This window comes from Cibotium barometz, chromosome 20, assembly GCF_041138505.1.
Source record: "Cibotium barometz isolate CiBa-2024 chromosome 20, ASM4113850v1, whole genome shotgun sequence".
In the NCBI taxonomy this organism is placed as follows: domain Eukaryota; kingdom Viridiplantae; phylum Streptophyta; class Polypodiopsida; order Cyatheales; family Cibotiaceae; genus Cibotium; species Cibotium barometz.
This window is the reverse complement of record NC_141065.1, coordinates 9,623,967-9,641,163: the sequence shown is the minus strand read 5'-3', so window position 1 is coordinate 9,641,163 and position 17,197 is coordinate 9,623,967. Positions and strand designations below refer to the sequence as shown.

The 17,197-nt window shown below is 46.4% G+C and overlaps 1 protein-coding gene across 1 annotated transcript; it reads right to left on the bottom strand.

The window, feature by feature from the left end:
* Positions 1-502: 502 nt before the first annotated feature.
* On the bottom strand, positions 503-14,917 carry LOC147627528 (ketol-acid reductoisomerase, chloroplastic-like). The gene is made up of 11 exons (XM_086814451.1): positions 14,480-14,917; positions 14,296-14,388; positions 14,105-14,170; positions 13,811-13,951; positions 13,470-13,697; positions 2,116-2,233; positions 1,888-2,027; positions 1,612-1,779; positions 1,346-1,501; positions 1,007-1,198; positions 503-888 (listed from the first exon to the last, which is right to left on the bottom strand). Exons 1-11 carry the CDS (start codon positions 14,798-14,800, stop codon positions 721-723), a joined length of 1,791 nt encoding a protein of 596 aa, XP_086670577.1. The 5' UTR covers positions 14,801-14,917; the 3' UTR covers positions 503-720.
* Positions 14,918-17,197: the final 2,280 nt, after the last annotated feature.

The window sequence follows — 17,197 nt, the reverse complement described above, 5'->3', positions numbered from 1 at the left end:
CTAGAGATGAGAGAGAGGGAGACAGAGAGAGAGTAGTAGACAAACTCTTTGAAGGTTTTAAAAAAAATAAGACCGCATTACTTTTGGGATGTTGATTAATTAAAGCATGTTTATGCACGCTAGGTGAACATTCTTGTCACTGCTGATCAAACTTATCAAAGAGTAGCCCAAGTTCACCTAGCATGCATGAACATGCTTTAGAACTTGCGCTACTCTTTGTTAAGTTTAATCAGCATTGACAAAAATGTTCTTTGCTATACTTCTTGCTACCCACCAGCAGCTCAAATGAGCTCGGGTCGATAACTGGCGGGATGTGACATAAAACCAATGCTAGAGAAAAGGGGAGAGCATCCCAATGTAGCACAGCATGGAAAAATGGAGAAATACTTATCTCGAGTAACAGTGAGATTGATGAAGTAACCCTAACCAGAAAGACGCTGCCTAAAAATTCCTTGAATGGTGTACCCTCAGTAACAAATCTCACAGGTGCCGTGTCACAGGATTTCAGAAAACCACAACCAGAAGTTAGCCATGCTTGCCTGTACAAAAAGCCGATGATGCAGACTACTGCTCATTGCTGGACAAAATGCCCCTCTAGGACAATTTCTCTAATAACCTCCTTCAAGCAGCCTTGCAGTCAAAAGTATATCAAGACCCATAGCTACATAGGCAATCTCATTACAAAATGCCCAGCCCACAGCTTTCACATCTGACTGTTGATTACTGCCTCAACTCTGGGCGAACATAATCAGCATTAGCCGTCACAGCTATATCAAGGGTAGGACGCAATTCCGAGCATACTTCAATAGCATTGTGAACAGGATCAGACAAAAAGTTCCCAATAAGGTCCTTATTGATAGGAGCTTTCATATCCACATCCACAAATGCCTGCCAAAACACAAGCAATAAATCATGTAGAGATCGCAAATAAAGAAGCTCATACAATCTCATCAAACTAACATGCCATGGCACTTATTTGCAATAATACAGGAAGATGAGTGCAAACCTGTTGAGTTAGAATGTAGTCAAACCGAGGAGCCCACTTTCTAGAGCCAAGCCGAGCAGTGGTAGAGCAGTTGTCCACCATAAATGCAACACCACGAGCATGCATAAAAGGATTCAGTGAATCTACAGCTTCAATCACACTTTCATTCACCATTTCAGAGTAGGAATGGCCTTTCTTTCTCAGAACCTCAATCTGCCACAACACATTAGACGTTAGCTTTAAGAATATGGATACACTAGAACAGATCCTAACAAACACACAGAATGCACCGTGTGGAAGGTGCTTTGTACTTATCACAGATACCTCAACAACATTTTAACCAGAAAAAAAGACTCTTACCTGTGCCATCATCAAAGCAATGTATACTCCAGCAGTGAAACCATATAGCGGACCAAGATCACCTTCTGGTCGCACAGCCCTAACTCGCTCCCCTACCTTCCACATTCTTGTTTTGTCTATCTTACCCATGGGAAAGGCAGGAAGCCCATCTTTTTCCTAAAGCACCCCAAGGGCCTCACATGAGGATACTGGTAACTGAATACAACCACCAGCGCACAGTCCAAAGATGATGGAAGAAAAGGGTGACTATACAAAACTAGATCTACCTGAAAGCGGCGACCAGCTTGAACCACACTTCGAATTTCATTTCCGGAAGCCACATCCTCGTAACATTCATAGAGAATATCCATGCAAGGGTAATATGACGCACTGTATGCAGACTCAAACTCTTTCTTTCCTTGTTCATCCAAAGAGTTGTAGACAGCCAACATTCCCTGAAAATACGTAGGATACAGAAGTAGGCATTCAGAACATTGTGTAATAAACACCAAACAAACAAATTTACAACTGGAAAAGAGATCAAGAAAATTCTTGTATTGCACCTTAGTAGATATTGTTTTGGAAATGATTCCAGTGATGCCTTCCACTGTGTTCTTGTACGCATCTTCCTCAGGCATACCAGCCTCAGTGTACCGTCTAAATAATGCCTCAACCGCTCCATGTACGGCACCAAGCAGAATACCTGCAGATACATGCATACAGCTGAGATTCAGCTTCCAAGCCACTAACTAGTGCCTAACATTAAGGCTTCAATCACTCTCAGACTGCACCTCTTTCACCATAGATGTCACTCTTGTATTCATCTTCCAATGTTGTGACAAATGTGAATGGTGATCCAATGGCAACTGACCAACCAAGAGCCACATCAGTGGCCCGTCCATCAACATCCTGAAATAAAAGAAATGCAATCCACCTGAATTTTGTCAAAATACGCAGCGGAGATGATGACCAGATCTGGAACACAAGAGCAAAACGCAATGCAGAAAATAACACCACAAGAGATAGAGGTAGAGGCGTGTAACTCTGCGCTATATACACAAAAGAATCCCGGAAATGATACAATAGTGACAAGGCGACTGGGGGCCATTTTATATGGCCCCCCAACAGCAATCGGCCTGCTGTAGGGCAGCCGACAGGACCACAAAACCCCACGACTGCTGAAATGCACAGTCGGCCAGCAGCAGGGGGGGTCGGCCAGCATCAAGGAGGTCCACAACATGTGCAGAGCAGTCGGCCACCTCCAGTGTCTCCACAGATCCAGTCGGCCAAGTTCAACGTCCTCCTGCCACTACAAGATTGCCTCCCATGCCATAGAAAAATAGGAAAAAATGGAGGAAAAATGAGAAAACACCTTATAAGGGCGGGCACACCCACAACAAAGGCCCTGGTGTATATGTATAGATAGGAGATGACTTCTAACACCCCCTCTCAGTTCCTGGCTGTGAAACCAACCACAAGGAGCTGGGGTGTCGCCTGAGCATATCCTGAGATAGCGACTTCGTGTAGAGGTCCACCGTGCTGTCCTCCGTCGAATAGAACTCTAGCAAGATATTATAAGCAACGATCTGTTCACAAACAAAGTGCCTCTGGATGACCATGGGTTCCTCCAGTGGAAGCCCAATCCTGCAATGCAACCTCTGCAACCTCACCACCTCACAAGCAGCCGAGTACACTGCCTCTGTCGTCGACAAGGCAAAAGATGACTGCCTCTTACTGCGCCATAAAACTACTCCTGGGCCTAAAGTAGATCTCCTCATGTCCGGATCTCCTCCCCAAACTGAGTCACTCCAACTGTGGAGTCAGACTCCATCAATCAATCCCCCTCCTGTGTACAAGAGTCCATGATCCTTCGCATGCCGCAAAAACCACAGTGTTGGGGTAAAGGCGTTATGCCCACCCTTATAGTGTGTACAAGCCCATAAGTTATAGTACATAGTACACTTAGTACTTTTAATGTACTAAGTGCACTATGTGTACTAGTGCAATATACATGTGTGATAGGGGAGTCACACACTCATATCTTCATGAGTTGACTTATCCCCACAACTCTCTCTCTCTCTCTCTCTCCCTTGTTCTTCTCTGTGTATGTCTCCCACATTAACCTAACCCTAATTCCTAATACTCCCACACAACTGGTATCAGAGCTTAGTGATCCCTCCCTCTTCCCTCTTCTCCTTGATAGCAAGCACCGGCTCGCAGCAAAGTGTTGGTGGCCACAAGGCGTAACCCCACACAACTGCTCTCAGCTAGCAAGGAGTCAGGCGCAGCTAATCAAGCGAAGGCAGCAAAGCTGGCACTAGGCGAAACTGAAGCGACCAGCAGGTTTCAGCTTACAGGCGAAGGCAGCATAGCGAGGAGGCCAGCAGTGAACCCGATGTGAAGCGAACACAAGCAATACGTAAGCGTTGGACAGGCTGGCTGCTGTGCGTGGAGTTCCTGGCTACCTGCGCTAGGCGATAGCACCACTAGGCGAATGTAGGCGAGCGAAGAAACGTGAGCGAACGCGGGCGTTGAATTATTCGCAGCCTAAGGCGAATGCGTACGTGACAAAAGTGTAGCGCATAAGTGAGCTAGGCGGAGACGACGAAGGCAAACTCGACTTGGCGCCAGGCGCTCAGCAGCGAGCGAACCAGGCAAAGCAAGCGAAGCAGGTCTCTCCAACTCGCCGCCCCCTCTCTGCCGCCTTCCTTCTCTGGTTCAACTACAAGCAGGGTTTGCAGCAGTTCTCCTCTCCGAGCTCCTTCAGCCCCTTCACCTCTTCAAGGCCTGCGTTTGCCCTTCCCGGGGACTACCATCGTTTTGTGGAGCCAGGAGCGCCTGCAGCCGTGATCTCCAGAAACGGCCGCAACTATAGCTATGAGGCTGATACATTCATTACTCAATTCCAAAGCATCAAATTTCTGCAGGGCAGCACCAAAAAATCATCAACCCCATTCTCCTGCAACAGCCTCTGCAATCAAAATTCAGCCTGCAAATTGAAGAAAAATCAGCATGTACATGATAATATACAAGGCCATATCAAGGCTGAAACTGGCCTCATCCAATGCCCATCAAGTGTCTGCAATGAGCAAACCGCTCCGGAGGCAAACTCTTTGTCAACAGATCAGCCGGGTTGTCATCCGTGTGAATCTTAACAAGCTGAATTTGTTTGTTCTCTATCACCTCTCTGATGAAGTGATACTTCACATCCACATGCTTCGTCTTTGCATGAAAGACAGGGTTCTTTGCCAACTAGATGGCACTCTGACTATCACAATGCAACAATGGAACATCCCCTGTATATCCCAAATCAACCACTAACCGAGATAGCCATAATGCCTCCTTGCAAGCCTCTGTGGCTACAATATACTCGGCCTCTGTAGTAGATAAGGCAGTGCACTTCTACATCCTGGATATCCATGACACAGCACCTCCTGTGAATGTAAACACATAACCGGTAGTAGACTTCCGGTTATCTGGATGACCGGCATAATCCGAATCCGTGTAGCCATGCACTAATGCATCCTGTTTGCCAAAACATATGCACATATCCTATGTGCCCTTCAGGTATCTCATGACACCTTTCACTGCTTCCCAATGCTTCTTGCCAGGGTTGGCCATGTATCTAGAAAGGTATTTTCCTCAATTTTTTTTTGGGATTTGCAATTGAGCAAGTACAATCAACAATTGAGGAGGTACAGGTGCCCAATTGCTCAATTTTTGAGCAAAATTGGGTGACATTGGTCACAATCAAGATCAATTTGCAGGAAATTGGTCACAATCAGGATCAATTTGCAGGAAATTGGATGTCGAAATTTGGGGCTTTTGATGTAATTGTGCAATTAAGCACTCATACATGCTGTATGATGTAAGAAATCGCACATTTGGGCAAAATTGCAGCAAATTGCAGTGCAAATCAAGGGGCTTTTGTGCCGATTTGGTTGATTTGCATGCAGGCAATCGCATTTGATGCTGTGGATAATGTGCTGATGCCTTACAAGCACTCAATGTGCCTGTAAATCAAGGGGCTTTCATGTATTTGATGTATATGTGGCCAGGGGGAAGCATCGTGAACACTCTGGATGCCTTCACGTGCGTCAATGTACCATGTATGATCAGAAATTGATCTTAAATCAAGGGGCTTTTCAAGTTCGTATGCTTGTTGAGCTTGGCAAAGCAGCAGGCAAGACATTTATGCCTTGAATCCTCAAAAATCACCTTGCAGTCAAGGGGCTTTTGCCCAATTTCTGTTCGGGACTGTTTTATGCAATGTGCGGGACTGTAAAAGTCTGATTTTTACTCATTTGGACAGCCAGGAGAGCATTTATTGCTACTGTACCTGCTGGTACAAATTTGGCACAGCTTTGTGCATGTTTTGGCATGGCTGTACACTGTTTTGAGTGACCAAAAGGTTCAATTTCAGCTGCTGTACTTGCCGGTACAGGTTTGGTACATCATTGGTGAGCACTTGGTACTACTGTACAGTACTTTGGAAGGGCAACAGAGCACATTTAAGGTGCTGTCCAAAATCTGCAGCAACCAGATTTTGGTGTTTTCATCACATAAAGTGGGAGAAAAGTTGCATTTGTGCTTCCGCAGTGGGAGATAAAGCTTGGGAGAACAACTGTGAGCACTTTGTGTGCTTTTGGTGCAGTGTTTGCACATTTTGCAGGGAGTCAGGCATTGACAGGTTGCATATTGCTATGGCAACCACAGGTGAGAGCTCTTCATTGCTTCACATCAAGAAGCTTGAAGGCTCGCATAATTATGATATTTGGCAAACCCAGTGCTACAATGTGTTGCTCCAGAAAAAGCAGCACAAGCCTATCAAAGAAAGGGGTGTGATGCCCGCTTCTCTTACTGCTGAAGAGTGGGAAGATATGGATGAGCTGGCAAGATCTACTATCATGTTGTCTGTGTCAGACTCATTACTTTTCAGCATTCGTGAAGAGAAGACAGCTTGGGGAATGTGGCAGAGATTGCAGGACTTGTATGCCCAACAAAGTGCCTCAAGCAAAGTGTATTGGTTGAAGAAACTCATAGGTCTTCAGATGAAGGAAGGGGCGTCTATGACAGCCCATCTAAATGAGTTTAATGGTATTGTCAGCCAGGTCATTAATCAAAAGTTGGCAATGGACGATGAGTTCAAAGCCACTTTTCTGTTATGCACTTTGCCAGAGAGTTGGGACACATTCAGGACAGCAACTAGCAATTCGAATGCTATGCTGTCATATGCAGATGTTGAGGGTGCTCTTCTTCAAGAAGAGATGAACAGGAAAAACAACTCTGTTGAAAAGTCCAATGCAATGAATGCACGTGGGAGATCCCAGCAAAGGGAAAAAAGCCAAGAAAGGGGAAGGAGCAAGTCTCGCTCCAAAAAGGATTTGGAATGCCATTATTGTGGCAAGAAGGGACACATTAAAAAGCAATGCTACAAATGGAAAAATGATCAAAAAGAAAAGGGAAAAGGCAAAGACAAAGACAAGGATGAAGCCAAAGATGTAAAGCCAAAGGGCAAAAGTGGAGTCAAGATTGAAGAAATCAATGTGTCACATGCAGGTGGCAGTGAGGATGAGGTCCTCTTTACGTCTTCACTTGATGCCCATTCACTTCTTACAGGTGGTCATGGTATGCACTCATGGATCATTGATTCAGGTGCCTCCTTTCATGTCACAGGTTGCAGAGACTTGTTTGTCAGGTATACTGCTGGCAATGAAGGAGTGGTTTATTTGGGTGATAACCATGCATGCAAGATTCTTGGCAGAGGTGATGTGAGGCTTGTATTTTCAGATGGCTCACAGCTTATGCTCCATGATGTCAGGCATGTGCCTGAGATCAAGAAGAATCTGCTTTCTACTGGACAGCTTGATGATGCTGATTATGTTACCACATTTGGTAGTGGAAAGTGGAAAATTAGTAAGGGCTCATTGGTTGTTGCCAGAGGCTCTAAGGTGGACACTTTTTATTTCATGCATGCAGGTGTTTGTCACCATGCTAATGTAAATGCAACCGAGCTGCCGGAAATCTCTATGTGGCATAGCCGGTTGGGACACATGAGTGTCAAAGGAATGGAGCAATTGTCTCGTTTGGGTTACTTGCCTTCTCTAAAGTTTTCAAGTTTTCAATTTTGTGAGCATTGTATATATGGCAGGCAACTGCAGTGCCCCCACAAGAAAGCTCTTGGACAGAAAGATGCTCAGTTAGAGCTTGTGCATACAGATGTATGTGAGATGCCTCAGCTTTCTTTGGGAGGGGCAAAATACTTTGTGTCTTTTATAGATGATGCCACACGCAAGGTGTGGGTTTAAACTGGCAAAACACTGAAGGCTTTGCGTTCCGACAATGGTGGAGAGTATATGTCCAAACAGTTTCAGGACTTTTGTGATACTAAAGGCATCAAGAGGGAGCTCTCTACTCCTTATGATCCTCCACAAAACAGGACAGCAGAGAGGATGAACAGGACCATACAGGAGAAGGTCCGTTCTATGTTGTCACATGCTGCATTACCTCATGGTTTTTGGGCTAAAGCTGTTATGACAGCCGTTCACCTTATAAATCGGTCACCTAACACGAGGCTTGGTGGGAAAGTGCCAGAGGAAGTATGGACAGGGAAGCCTCCGTCATACAAGCACTTGAGAGTGTTTGGTTGCGTTGCGTACGTGCACATACGCAGGGAAATGCGCACCAAACTTGATCCTAAGTCTCACAAATGCATATTCCTAGGATATGGTGACAGAGGTGAAATGGGGTATAGACTTTGGGATCCCATGAATAGAAAGATCATACGCAGCAATGATGTCATTTTTGATGAAACATGCATGTATAAGGAGCCTGCAAGGCAACAGAGCCTGGCAGAGTCATCTTTGATGATGATGGACATCATGGACAACAACAAAGGGCTGTAAATCAGCCATTACAGCAGGAAAACCAGCCCTTAAATGGTGCTGAAAATGGTCCAAATGGACAGCCAGAGATGGCAGAAGATATCCCTATGGATATACCACAGTTAGAGGAGATACCGGGCATGATTTTTCAGCCTTATGGCATGGAACAGGAGCCACCAATGGGTGATATGCAGGCTGGACAGCAACCTGCAAATGATGGTCATTGGGTACGGAGGTCCACAAGACCCTCCAGAGCCCCTGACAGGTTTGTTCCAGGGGTTGACTACTTGATGCTCACTGACTGTGGGGAGCCCTCATGTTATAAAGAGGCTTTACAGAGGGCAGACAAAGCTCTATGGGAGCGTGCCATGAAGTCAGAGATGGATTCTCTGCATAAAAATGAAACATGGAAGTTGGTGCATTTGCCTGCAGGCAAGAAGGTTTTGCCATGCAAGTGGGTTTACAGGCTCAAAGTTGCACCAAATGCAAAGCCAAGATACAAAGCCAGGTTAGTGGCTAAGGGCTTCAAGCAGGAATATGGTGTGGACTTTGAGGAGATCTTCTCTCCAGTGGTCAAAATGACCACACTTAGAGCTGTGTTGGCTTTGGTTGCGCATGATGATCTGGACTTGATTCAGATGGATGTGAAGACTGCTTTTCTTCACGGTGATCTCCATGAGGAGATATATATGCAGCAGCCAGAGGGTTATGCAGTAAGTGGAAAGGAGAAGCTTGTATGCAAGCTGAAAAAGAGTCTTTATGGGCTCAAATAGGCACCAAGAGAATGGTATCATAAATTTGATACATTCATGAAATCACAGAAATTCAGGAGAAGTGACATAGATCACTGCTTGTACACCAAGAAAGCTTTGGATGGCAGTCTATTGATCCTCATCTTGTATGTTGATGATATGTTGATTGCTGGGAAATCTCGTAAAGAGATGGATGCCTTGAAGCAGAGGCTGCATCAAACCTTTGATATGAAGGATTTGGGTGATGCAAATCACATTTTGGGTATGCGGATACTTCGGGACAGAAATCAGCATGTGTTGTATTTGTCTCAGAAGGAATACATTGGCAAAGTCTTGCAGAGGTTCAATATGGACAGGGGGAAGAAGACTAGTACTCCTTTGCCTCCATATGTAAAACTCAGTGCTATGGACAGCCCACAGTCGGATAGTGACAGGGCTGATATGGCCAAGATTCCGTATGCTTCAGCTTGTGGCAGTCTCATGTATGCCATGGTTGCTACTAGGCCGGACATTGCATTTGCAGTGGGAGTGGTTTATAGATACATGGCCAACCCTGGCAAGAAGCATTGGGAAGCAGTGAAAGGTGTCATGAGATACCTGAAGGGCACACAGGATATGTGCATATGTTTTGGCAAACATGATGCATTAGTGCATGGCTACACGGATTCGGATTATGCCGGTCATCCAGATAACCGGAAGTCTACTACCGGTTATGTGTTTACATTCACAGGAGGTGCTGTGTCATGGATATCCAGGATGCAGAAGTGCACTGCCTTATCTACTACAAAGGCCGAGTATATTGCAGCCACAGAGGCTTGCAAGGAGGCATTATGGCTATCTCGGTTAGTGGTTGATTTGGGATATCCAGGGGATGTTCCATTGTTGCATTGTAATAGTCAGAGTGCCATCAAGTTGGCAAAGAACCCTGTCTTTCATGCAAAGACGAAGCATGTGGATGTGAAGTATCACTTCATCAGAGAGGTGATAGAGAACAAGCAAATTCAGCTTGTTAAGATTCACACGGATGACAACCCGGCTGATCTGTTGACAAAGAGTTTGCCTCCGGAGCGGTTTGCTCATTGCAAACACTTGATGGGCATTGGATGAGGCCAGTTTCAGCCTTGATATGGCCTTGTATATTATCATGTACAGGCTGATTTTTCTTTTCCTTTACTTAAGGGCACTTTGCCTTTAAGTGGGAGGTTGTTGGGGTAAAGGCGTTATGCCCACCCTTATAGTGTGTACAAGCCCATAAGTTATAGTACATAGTACACTTAGTACTTTTAATGTACTAAGTGCACACTGTGTACTAGTGCAATATACATGTGTGATAGGGGAGTCACACACTCATATCTTCATGAGTTGACTTATCCCCACAACTCCCTCTCTCTCTCTCTCCCTTGTTCTTCTCTGTGTATGTCTCCCACATTAACCTAACCCTAATTCCTAATACTCCCACACACACAGGAAACGCAATCCTGCCTCCCAAAGAGTCATCCGCAACCATGAGCTCAACTGCCTCATCAGGAAGCCCCCGTCCAATCTGGTGTCCATCAACCAGATCAATGAACCATTCTACTTCTAAGTCAAAGAGGCATCACACTGCTCACAAGAATCAACACCTGTTACAGTGCAAAACCAAGTCCTGGAAACCTGCTGAAGACCACGCAAGGCCTTCTAGAACCTGTCAACCACCCCCTCTGAATCCGGAACCACAAAGCCTGGAGAAACCACCTCCTTCTGCAAGTAATCAACTGCCACCTGCCTGGCGTTCCGAAAGGTCCCTGTGGAAAGAACATCCTCATCTACACGAGTTTCTTTGTCCCGAATACTACGAGACATCAGAGCATAAGTTACCTGTTCAGTTTCCTCTGACTGACGAACACAAGAACCACCAACATCAGTATTGGAAAGTTCCTGCCAACTGCTGCCATCAACTGGCACGCTATCCACCATCTGGTCCCGAAAAGCCTGCACCTTTAGCGTATCCACACTTAAGGGGCCATTACCAGACTGCCACTCATCACAAACCTGAGGACCTGGGAGAGAGTGCTGAAAGCTTGTAAACTCCATTCTCCACTCCGCCTTTCCAAACCACCTGGCCTGTTGCTTTGTCTCAGAGAGCAACAAAATGCTCATCAAACTCCACCCGTACGCCAATCTTGCAAACCTACTGCACTGACAACAGATGAAAACCAAGTGATGGAACATACAACACCTGGGAGGAATGCTTCCCTCCTCTGCCATCGAGAACTATCCCCATCCTGCCCTCACTGTGAACTGGGATAGTGGATGTATCCCTAGTAAGAATGTGACCAGAATACCTGTAGAGATTCTGTCATAGTCACAAGGGACGGGGGACGGGGACGGGACGGGGGACGGCCATATGCAGGGAACGGGGACGGGGGTAAGAACGGCACTTAAAAATTACTTTGTCAGTACCACCCACTCGCCTATACGGGCAAAGCTTACATGTCCATGGCTGTGCACCACCTCCACGAGGGGATGGGGTGTGATTGAATCATTGATCTCATCCCACCATGTCCATCCGGTCGTCCTTCTACGGGTAGTTGGAACTTGAAGAGCCACTGCCACGAGGAGGATGCCATGGATGATGGATGCCTCCTTGTCACTTGATAGCTTGAGAGAGAGAGAGAGAGAGCGAGAGAGAGAGTGAGTGAGGAGCCTTGAAAGTTGAGGGAGAACTTGAGTGTGAGGATGGATGGGTGTGTGTGTGAAGCTTGAGAGAGAGAGTGTGTGTGTGAAGCTTGAGAGAGAGTGTGTGTGAGGGAGAGAGTGTCTTGAGAGGCTACAGCTTGCTTGTGTGAGAGCTTGAAACTTGAGACCTTGGCCCTTGAGGCTTGCCGCTTGAGGGAGAGAGAGTGTGTGTGTGTGTGAAGATAAAGCTTGAAGTGTGAGAGGGAGTGTGTGTGTGTCTTCTTATAGGGAGGGCTCAGGGAGGCAAGAGAGAGGCCAAGGCCCAAAGCCTCAAAGGCTCAAGGCCTATGGGCCAAGGCTAAAGGCCCATGACTAGAATGGCTCCCTGCCGTCCCCGTCCCCCAGAGCCGTCCCCGTTCCTATTGCCGTCCCCTTCACCGTCCCTTGTGAGGGACGCCTCCAGGGGGACGTCCGACCGTCCCCCGCCGTCCCCGTTCCTGAACCGTCCCGACTCGGCGTCCCTCCGTTCCAAGTTCCAACGGTCCGTCCCTTCCGTCCCCTGTGACTATGGATCCTGTAAATCAGAACGAGAAAGAGTCATGTGCCTGGAAGCACCACTATCTAGAATCCACTCCCGAGTATCTGTTTTGCGGAGAATCCTCCAACCTCCTCCCTGCCTGAAGAAAATGAAACATCAGTGTCCATTACCTCCAGGTGCACAAAAGCCGGAGTCTTCAAGATTGATGCTAAGGAATCTTCACCCTTCTCGGTCTTCCGCTTGGGACACTGCCTCCAATAGTGGCCTTTCTCGCCACCATCATTACAGGTCCTCTTTGCCTTTAGTTTCTCGCGGTCAGTAACGGACTTCTTCTCAAAAGACTTCTCCGATGAAGCCTTCCCTTTGCCCGTGTTACGGCCTTTCGACCGTTGGCCAGTTAAGGCCTCCGAACCTCCATCCTGAAGAGGGTTCGTGAATCGTTCCTCCTTGTCCAAGACCATGGGCACAAGCTCCTCCCACGTGATAGTGCTAAGCCTGCCACTGGTAATCAAAGACCAGTAAAATGCCTCTCGGCCATCTCTAACAGATCTGCCATTGCGGGGATGTACTCTGAAAAAGGGTGGGTGGGTGGAGAACTACAAGTGGCTGTCCAGCAAATCAGCCCGCCGTCCTCTTCCTTCTCTTCTCAAACAATCCCGAACAATCCACCAATCAGCAACACAACAGTCTCCCTCTTGCTCACACAAATCCCAAGAACTATCTAGAGCCTAGGCTCTAATACCATGTCAGAATACGCAACGGAGATGATGACCAAATCTGGGAACACGAGCAAAACACAATGCAGAAAATAACACCACAAGAGATAGAGAGGTAGAGGCGTGTAACTCTGCTCTATATACACAAAAGAATCTCGGAAATGATACAATAGTGACAAGGGGACTGGGGGCCATTTTATATGGCCCTCCAACAGCAGTCGGCCTGCTGTAGGGCAACCGACAAGACCACAAAACCCCACGACTGCTGAAATCCACAGTCGGCCAGCACAGCAAGGGGGGTCGGCCAGCATCAAGGAGATCCACGACCTGTGCAAAGCAGTCGGCCACCTCCAGTGTCTCCACAGATGCAGTCGGCCAAATTCAAGGTCTTCCTGCCACTACAAGACTGCCTCCCATGCCACAAAAAAATAGGGAAAAATACAGAGAGTGGGGAAAAATGAGAAAACACCTAATAAGGGCGGGCACACCCACAACAAAGGCCCTGGTGTATATGTATAGACAGGAGATGACTTCTAACAAATTTACCTCAAAGTGTTGGCAAAGAGTATGACAAAAAAAAAATGATCACAACAGGACCTGATGAACAGCAAAGCTGGAGTTAATCCCTGCCCCATTAATCTCCTTGCCCTGCACATAAAGCCTCCTCACAGATGGACCCATGCCTTTGGGACACACAGCAATGACACTGATGTCCTTCCTGAAATCGTCTCCAACTGACTGGAGATGTCCAAGTAGAAACCCATGCGAAAGTCCCAGAACTGCCTTCGGCTTCATAGCAGCAAATATCTGGCTGTAGTTGTCGGCCTGGATTACATAGCAAAAAGGGACACTTTTACGGCAACCAATGGTAGCGCACGACTATAAAAAGTAAGCTTTAACAGATACTCAGAGTAGTATCGCATGCATGTAATAACAACCTGTGCAGCATCAGAAATAAGGAGGAGCACAAGGTCACTTTCGGAGACAGTCTCCACAACATCACCTAGGGTCTCTGTTTCTTCGGTGAAACCAGCTGCCCTAGCCTCTGCTGCCGATTTGGAGCCTTTCCTCAGACCAATCTGCACACACGAGTGATCGGATGAAGAATTGCACATTCCAACCCAAAACTTTACCCAAGGCTAGATTGTTTGTCAGCTACAGATCGACGGGAAGAAAAAACGCATTACACACAACACAGAACGTGTTCCCAACCAAAAAATGGGTATAATGACCTTGACTTTCACATCAGCGTTGGCCTCAGCAAAAGAGTCTCGTAGGTTCTGCGCCTGTGCAGGGGCCTGGCCACAGAGTATCCAAAGAGAAAAAAACAGAAGGGTTTGCCTCGATCAAAACTTTGCATGCTCCGTAGACTCATGACGATACAGAAGACGATATGAGACCTTTGAGTGAGTGGGAAGGTTACCTGCGAGCCCCAGCCAATGACTCCGATTTGTTTGATGCCTTTAAAGGCATCGGGAAGCAATGGGAACAGATCCCTCCCGCCCCTCACAATGTACTGCAAGCAAATAAAAACCACACTACTTGCCGCCCGGAGAAGCACGTAATTATCCCACCTACGAAGAGGACGCCCAGGAAACGAAGCTTACCTCGTCGCGGCCAGCAAGAGTGATTTTCTCTTTCCTAAAGACCTTGGTATCGAAGTGCACATCGACGCCACGCTTGGTCGGTGCCGCCACCATCATGGTGGTGGTAGCGTTCCCGGCTCTAAACGCGGCCGACATGAGACCCGACGAGTCCGCCATCGCATTGCAGAATGCAAGCTTGGAGCCCAACGTCTGATCGCCCCTCATCACCAAACAGGAGGAACTGCTGCTGCTCCCAGCCACACGCAGAGATGGGTGCCGCGCTGCCGCTGGCGAAGAAGCAGCTAGAGCCGACGAGGAGTAGAAATGGCAGGCTGTGGCCATGGCTGTAGATCTCCTGCAACAGGCTCAGAGCTAGGGCTTGGGTGGGTGGATTTGGCAAGCCTATCGTTCCCTTTCGCTAGTACCTCTCCGTTCCTTTTTGTCACGGGCCCCGTGATCTGGGTCCTGGACATCGGTCTCATCATGCCAATATGATATAGCTCGGCTCCATCGGCCGTTGAGCACGTCGTAGCATGATATAACCTTGTCGGGTCACACCCTTCTCATGTATCCTCGGCCCGGCTCCATGGCCTTGTGGTCTCGGGTCATTCCATCCATCTCGAATCCATGATCCAACCGGCCCAGCCTCATCGGTCCGTCGGCCCGGCTCGCCACCCACAGATTGCCGTCCCGACGGCTTTGTCGTTTCCATTGTTTTTCCTTCCGCCGTCGGTTCCATTTCCACTTTGGCACAATTGCCATCAAGGTGGGGAGGGCATCCCCCGAGGCACGCGGCACCCAGTAACCCCCACGACGGCAACCCGGGAGGCCTAATGTGCCTACCCGGTGCGTGAGTGCGTTCTAGTGTGCCTAGATATGGGTCCATGTTTTGCCGCTCCTTACACTTCCTCCCCATATAGATGCATGATCTTCGGTGCAGTCAAGCATACCCCCAAAGCCCCATGGATCTCGGGTTGGTTTCCCGACCTCACACGTTTGCTTATTTCAAGTGACCTAGACACCTGCTCTCCCTTTCTCCTCTCATTTCCCCTTTTTAAGGTCATTTTTATTTTCACATTTAAAGTTCTTTTTTAAACTAATTCTCTCCTCTCTTTTCGGCCCTCTTTCTCTCTCTCACTTTTTCTCACTGTCTTTCTCTCTCTAATTGCCTCTCTCTCTCTCTCTCTCTCTCTCTCTCTCTCTCTCTCTCTCTCTCTCTCTCTCTCTCTCTCTCTTCGATTGCTCAATAGGAGGTACAGCTTCCAAAAGAGTAGCTAGAGAAGGAGGTAGTTCTGTGTGCACAAACAAGAAACAAGTGAGAGAGAGAGGGGGGGGAGGGAGGAGGTTTTGGCCTGGCAAGATCATAGAGCAAAGCGAGTGCATTGTGCTAGAAAAAGACAATTGAGGCAAAAGAAGAGAGATAGGACTTTCGGAAAGGGAACCAAAAGTAGGTGGTATCACCTTATAAGGGATTACAAAGCCCCATGTCTCAACCCGTCCTTGAAATTCTATTAGTCAAGACCTTTTGTGTATGCAAACTCAATTAACATGCATAAGAGGGGTTATTTGGGATCCTCATGATTAATCGTTTTTTTTTCCTCAACAGCTATCCATAAAGCAACTCGACAAATACCTTTTTACACACATAGTTGTGGACTTGTGGGTGTAGTGTTTTAGACAACTTTGGAAAACGAAGGCAAGGTTTTGAATAAAAATAAGGTAGTGTCAAGGTGTCTTTAACCAATCAGTTATTCATGTGCTCATGCAGCTAATCGTAATGCCTCCTTTATCAATCAATTATTCTCGTGCTCATGTAGACTCATCATAATGCATTCTGACGCCTTAAAGTTAAGACTCTCCTTATCTGTGTGCATTCACACAAACATTAGTTAATTAATAAGGGGCAACCTTCCCTAGTATTAGTTAGTTAACATGGGCAACCATTTTGATAGTATTAGCTAATTAACAAGGGACAACCATTTTGATAGTATTAGCTAGTTAATAAGGGGAAACTTCCCTGGTTAATTAATGTAAGATTAGACTTAGGATAGTATTTCATTATGCCTTGCTTTCAACCCATACGCTTACATTTACACTTCCATGGACCTTGCCTCGTGTGTGCCCCCCTAGTTATATGTTCAATCAATATCAACATCAACATCATGGGGTTGAAACATGGGGTTTTGCAATGCCTTATAAGGGGTCGAATGTTCAATCTATATGAACATTCATTTCACAAATAATTTTTTTTTGTCCTAGCTTTATATGCCTTACTACTAAAAGGATACAATTTTTGGTGAGCAATAGAGGTTGTGATGTGAATGGGTGGAAAAAATGTAACGAAGGTAAATCTTAAAAGAGTTCTACACCTAGTGGAATTATGTTTACTTTCCTATGCAAAACTTTACTTTGCATATATAAATTGATGAAGGCAAATCTTAAAAGACTTCTACATGTACTTACTTTCCTAAGCAAAAGTTGGCTTTGCTTTTGCTTATGTAAAATGGTTGATGGATTAAATATTATATTGTATGTTGGTGCTATTATGTATCTTTGATATAAAATGGACACATGGCTAGTCTAGTGTTTAGGAGAGAATGGATTAAAGATTATCTTGTATGTTGGTGTTGGTGTTGTTATGTATCTTTGACATAAAATGGACACATGGCTAATCTAGTGTTTAGGAGAGAATGCATGTTATTGTTCTTGCTACAAAGGATGATGATTAACAATGAAAAG

Excerpts from the sequence above, each read along its gene's own strand:
- LOC147627528 (XM_086814451.1), bottom strand. The coding sequence starts at position 14,800 with ATGGCCACAGCCTGCCATTTCTACTCCTCGTCGGCTCTAGCTGCTTCT. Across the intron at positions 13,698-13,810 it reads TTATTTCTGATGCTGCACAG|GCCGACAACTACAGCCAGAT; the intron begins GTTGTTATTACA and ends TATGTAATCCAG. Across the intron at positions 889-1,006 it reads ACTACATTCTAACTCAACAG|GCATTTGTGGATGTGGATAT; the intron begins GTTTGCACTCAT and ends GTGTTTTGGCAG.